At 30.9% G+C, this 6000-nt stretch overlaps 1 protein-coding gene across 1 annotated transcript; it reads right to left on the bottom strand.

The window, feature by feature from the left end:
- Nucleotides 1–3133: 3133 nt before the first annotated feature.
- LOC133685534 (transcription factor bHLH113-like) lies at nucleotides 3134–5169 on the bottom strand. Its single transcript, XM_062106909.1, has 5 exons — nucleotides 4530–5169; nucleotides 4321–4452; nucleotides 4146–4211; nucleotides 3886–3984; nucleotides 3134–3640 (listed from the first exon to the last, which is right to left on the bottom strand). The coding sequence occupies exons 1-5, from the start codon at nucleotides 4866–4868 to the stop codon at nucleotides 3500–3502; spliced, it is 777 nt and encodes a 258-aa protein (XP_061962893.1). The 5' UTR covers nucleotides 4869–5169; the 3' UTR covers nucleotides 3134–3499.
- Nucleotides 5170–6000: the final 831 nt, after the last annotated feature.

The raw sequence follows: 6000 nt of genomic DNA on the forward strand, positions 1-6000 counted from the left end.
TGTTATGCCTAGAGTGTTATCTCTAATATCGTGTTTGCGTAGTTTTTCTATCTAATAGACAATCACTTATTTTTTTCACTTACAAAATAATAGACTCAACTTTATATTTATAGGGAATGCTAAAAACCTTATAAAAATATATATTTATTTGCCCCTTAAATAATATCCATATATTATTTAAGGATAATTTTATAAATTTAATCAATCAAGTTCTTACTTGATTTTTCTAGGTCTAGAAATATAAACCATGTATTAATTACATTCTAGTTCTTAATTTCTAAAATTTATTTTAATCAAGTCATACTTAATTAAATCATCCTAGTTTAATTTCTAACTAATGGTTCTTAATGTGTCTGACCCATCAAGTTCCTAACATGTTGGCCCAAATATAAAATATAATTCTAATTAAATAAATTAAATTAAATTAAGCAATTTAATTTATCATCAATTGATTGATTTATATTTGAAGATCAAATACATCATCTAAGAATATGTCATAATCCCTAAAATATTAGAAAAGTCATTAGTGGTTTGACTTAACTTTTCAATGACCGGTTTCTCAATGTAATTAATATCATTTCATTAAAAATGTTTCGATTTAACATTAAAGCATGGAGTATGTCTACCATGTAAAATCATGTTTGTTCTTTATATAATAATAATTGATCGTTTGAATAAGAATTGAAACTCTTTTCAAATCTCATTTCACTTTGGCCAAAGATTTCTCAGTCAATACTATTTTAGAACATATGAAACATTTTCTCTAATTCATCTAGGGTGATGAATCCTTCCTTGATCAAGGAAGGATTCATCACCCTAGTACCTTCATATAGTTCATGATACACTCAATGTCTACTATTTAATTATCTCGATTAAAATAACATGTAACATGATCAAAGCATATTATTCTCTATAGAAGATGACTTAATGATCTCAAATCTAAGGATCACTTACATAATCATCACATAAGCATTTCCATAAACATAGGTGATCTTTCCATATGAAATTCTCATACGGGTCAGTTCAGTGTACATGTTTTATAATAAGTACCTACATATCAGTTCTAAGTATTTCTTAGCATATGAGAAGAACTGTTTCTTTTCATAGAGAAAAGAACATAATATGTATCAATCTCTACGGCTCTAATAAATGTCCAGTATTTAAGAGAGCACCGACCATGAATATTTTAAAAACAATGTTTTGATGCAATAGGAATCTTATAATTATAACAACTTTAAAATTTCATTTGCAAAGCATTTTTGTCTCATAGACTTTATATTTACTCGAAATTCATAAATCTAATATTATATAAATAATAAAGATAAATTAAGTCTTTATTATTAATAAATATGTATTTATATGAATATAATAACATCACGTGTAACCAACCAATTAGCTACAGAGTAAATCAAATTAACACATCAATCACTTATTTCTATAAAATTTCAAGCGAATCCCTTTCTCATGATATTTGTATTTGGTCAGATCATTTATTTATAGTTTTGCTCAATTCTTTTATTCACTCTATGCTCGCTATGAGATCAAGTGCTTGACATTTGCCAATAATCACACCATTTCATACATAGACTAGGAAAGGAAGAACTGACCCAACCATTTGCCCAAAACTAAATATTAAGGAAACCCAATACATCTTATGCCCTATTATTTTCTTTTATCCAGCAGGAGACCTAATACCAGTGGAATGAGCACTAGGATTACTATTATTAAAACAGTTAAAAGGTATTGAGTTAGTTTAACTGCTCGAACAAGAAACCAGATTAATAAATTATTGTAAGTATTTTATATCAAGTTCATGTCATAGTTTACGAGTCATTTTTAAAACAAAGGCAAATGACCTTAGGTCTATGAGCCTAGTTTTTTTGGACAAGCCCATTTCCAGCGCTACATTGCCTTTTTTCTTATTTCTTTTGTGTTTGTTTCATCTTTTTATTATTATTATTATTATTTAGTGTAGGGTTTTTATTTAATTTTATTATTTAATATTAAGTTGGTGTTGAATCAAAAAAATTATCATATAATAAAATAAAAAATTTAATTTGACCCAATTAAGTCAGTAACTCAAGTCGCAAATTTGACGGGTTGAAGAAATATTAATCAATGACATGGGATGGGGTTTTTTTTATCCTTTTTTATATATCTTTTGTTTTTTTTTTAATTTTATCATTTAATATAAAAACTATTATTAAATTTTATCATTCGATATTGAGTTAATAGTAAATCAATTTTTAAATTTTTTATTATATAATGAAATAAAAAAAAACTAATCCAACCTAGTGGAGTCTATAACTTGGATCATTGCTTTAGTAGTTTATATAGATATTAATCAAAGAGTCAAATTGAGATTTTTTTTATTATTTTTTTATATTTTTTTAGCTTTTTTCAACTTCTATTATTTAATATGGAGTTTTTATTAAATTTTATCTTTTAATATTAGATTGATAATAAATTAATTTTTATATTTTTATGATTTCATAAAATGAGAAAATTAAATCAACCCAATAAATTTTATAACCAAGTTTGACAATTGATTAAATATTAATTAAAAAATCAAGTCATAATTTTTAAAATTTAAATTATTATACCAAGCTTATAACTATTTTTATGTTTCAAAAAAAAAAATAGAGTACAATCCGCAATCCACTAGTCTAAATGGGTATTTGGAAGTATGATAGATTTTAAAATGTTTTATACTTAAAAATACAACAAAAAAATATTATTTTTTTAAAAAAATATGTTTAATATTAACACATAAAATAATTTAAAAAACACAAAAAAAAATTATACTAAAAATATTCAAAATTTTTCAATAACACAATTGAACGGCATCGTAAAACACCCTCCTTATACTGTACAATCACGGTAAGCCTTCTTGTTTTCTTTTTTTCTTTTTAAAAGGCAAGCCTTCCTCTCTAACCACCGACCCCTCTACCTCAAGGTTGAGAAGGTTTGAACCTCATACCACCAGTAAAGTTCCTCTGTTTTTTATTTTTTACCCTTCACCTCCCTCGAAACCTTAGCAAACAGCGAATATGTTCATCAACTAATTTTAGGTTACTTTAAAAATTAGACGCTCAATATAATAAAAAGAAACAGTTATACTAGCAACCATCCCTTCTTATCAGAATTCGCATTGATAACTGGTAAACCCTGGAAAATTTACAGGTGGAGGCCATGCTAGCAAGCATCTATGCCATAAAGGCCACATGCATCCTCCCACCCCAAAACGAGTAGAGAAGCATCCTCCTTTTTCCCTTCTCCACTTTTCATTACCCTTCCAAAACTTTCATCTAATTTACATAAAAAATGGGCAGCAAACTCTTTTCACCAGAAGTTCGATTTTTTTCCATCATATAGGAGTCCTTTTGAACTTTACTTCCTGTCTTTTTTCCCTTTCTTGACCTTTTTCCAACTTTAGCTAGCTAGGATCTCAAAAACTTAATGGTTAGTTAGTATAGATTCACTGTTTACTTGATGAGAGTCAGTTCCCCATTGTAGCTGGTGACCAGAAATCAGCTCCATTGCTGTTTGCGACGGGTAGAGTGCAGTCCACGGAGACCAGACACAATCCCCTGCTCCTCAGATTCTTTATCGATTCATCTCCTCCGTTTTCTCCGCCTTCCTAACATTGTTTAACCATAGTAAAAAAAACAACAGAAGCCATGTCAAAACTAATAACAATTGACTCTTTACCGGAGAAACCAAAATTGTTTCACCGTGGTCAAAAATTTTACTTTATCTGTGGTCTAGTCAATAATAAGTGGGACCTACGCAAGGTGGACCCACATGCTATGATGTTGATTCATATGGTCGTTTTCAAGAGAGCGGAAAACAGGACAAAGAAGTGATGTGTACTTTGGTACTTACGGGTAGGTTTTGCAGGTAAGGAGTGCACAGAACCTTAACCTGATCTTGTAGGAACCTGATGTATCCCATCGCTTCATGTAGCACTGATGCTGTGTCTGTCTGCAAAATTTCAATTCCCAATTACATCGTTGCTTAAGATGATGGCAAAGCCAATCTTCATCACCCAACAAAGAAATTTAAAAGGACTCACTATAAAGGTAGCAATTAAACTTGACCAGAGTAAATATAGATAATTAGCTTAATTTTGTGTATTTTTGGACCTTGCCAAAGGGTGATACAAGCTCTTGCAATGCAGCGATTCTGTCTCCTAGCTTCTCTCTCTTCACCTATCATTAGAAAGAAATTGTTGATAAGTACATTTCAATCAAAAAGAAAAATATATACAACACGCATGCAGGTATGTCCTAGAAATTAAGAAAAACTATAAACCTTGACCTTTGCATTTGCAGTTGATCCGGGATTCTTAGTTTCGGTCCTTTTGCTGTTTCTCTGACTTAGAAAAGGAGTTTTGGCTACGGTGTTGGTGCGCTTCATTGGTACTTCTTGGCTTGACCCGTTTCTTTTTCTCTGCGAAAGTAGCAAATATAAAGAAAAGACCACGAGGAACCCCAAAGAAAATTAGGCAAATTCAATCAGGCACTCACATTTGATTTGGAGATGGTACTGATTACATCAACATTGCTGCAGTTGTTGTTGCAAGATGAAGCAGAAGACGAGTCACTGCATGTAACCCCAGAGATTTGAGGTTGAGGGGCAGTTTTTGTTTCTTCACTAAACATCACAATTTCACTTTCATTTCGATAATTGCATCCCCCAAAACAAAGCATTGTGGGAGACTTTTCAACGGAAGAGAAATGGAAAGCATGGGCTACATCAACACCCACAAAATCATCATCATTAGAGAAGAGCAATTCAGAGAAACTAGGAGGATTGCCCTCTGGTACAAGATGATTCCCCTCGAAAAAACTCTCCCTCCCAGCCATCTAAAGCAAAGCCTAGAACCACAGAGACAGCGCGGAACAGATGGTGTCCTTCAATATTTTTCGTGTGAGTGTGGTGGTGTGGTCGATCCCTGGTCAGGGGAGAAGAAAAGAGGTAGCAACCGTTGCCTTAGCGAGAGTGAAGCGACTGCTGTGTTGTGTAGTATGGTAGTGAAGTTTGTGGGGGTAGGGGTACTTCCAAGATCGGCTTTGGGTTTTGGTGTGTTTCAGTCAAACACACCTAGCCCGAGAAAACCGTGGTTTAGTCCTCCAAAGCATTTGGTTTGGTTAAAAGCCTGTTAGATTTTCAACTTTCATTGCTTGGATTGGAGACCAGACGAGTCACGACCATTGAATGCCAGTGGCTATATTGAAACTGACTAGACATCATGCCACGAAAAAGAAAAAAACATAATGCCGCGAAAAAGAAAAAAATTTCTTCCTCAAGCATCTCGGTACTCGTACAAGGTTAACACTTGAACTTTAAGAACAAAATGTGTAAGACGGGGTTAAATGTTAAGCCTTTGATTTTCCCTTCACTCTTCAATAAATGCCAAACATGCTTGGAAGGTGTTTGAATTTCAATTTCAATTTATTTTTTATTAAAAATTAATTTTTTTTATATTATTTTTAATTTTTTTTGATATACTAATATTAAAAATAAATTTGAAAAATAAAAAAGATATTATTCCATTAACATTTATTTTTCTCTTAATTTAAAACCAAACACAAATCTTAGCATGTAGTTTTAATTAACTTAGCACAAATTTAAGGAAGTGAGGATTATCTATGAATGGCAGCCTTCGGAAACTTACGAATTATTTCGCTCTTGTAATTGAACATCTTAGAATATTAGTGACCAGATAAGATTTTGAAATAAAAAAATTATCATGTACACATTTTGTATTTCTCTTGATTGACATGTGACTAAAAAACTACCCTTCCTCTAATCATTTGTCTTATATATATATATATATATATATATATATATATATAGACACACACACATTATTGATAAAGATGTCCTGATAATTAAGACAAAATACATAAATAAAAATATTGGTTGGTCTTTCAAACTAGCTTCCAATTTAATTGTTATTGATATTATTTTTACTTATTAAAATTTTAGGAAATA

The sequence above is a fragment of the Populus nigra genome, chromosome 1, assembly GCF_951802175.1.
Source record: "Populus nigra chromosome 1, ddPopNigr1.1, whole genome shotgun sequence".
NCBI lineage: Eukaryota > Viridiplantae > Streptophyta > Magnoliopsida > Malpighiales > Salicaceae > Populus > Populus nigra.

Excerpts from the sequence above, each read along its gene's own strand:
- LOC133685534 (XM_062106909.1), bottom strand. The coding sequence starts at position 4,868 with ATGGCTGGGAGGGAGAGTTTTTTCGAGGGGAATCATCTTGTACCAGAG. Across the intron at positions 4,212-4,320 it reads GATCAACTGCAAATGCAAAG|GTGAAGAGAGAGAAGCTAGG; the intron begins GTCAAGGTTTAT and ends TTCTAATGATAG. Across the intron at positions 3,985-4,145 it reads TTGTATCACCCTTTGGCAAG|ACAGACACAGCATCAGTGCT; the intron begins GTCCAAAAATAC and ends GAAATTTTGCAG.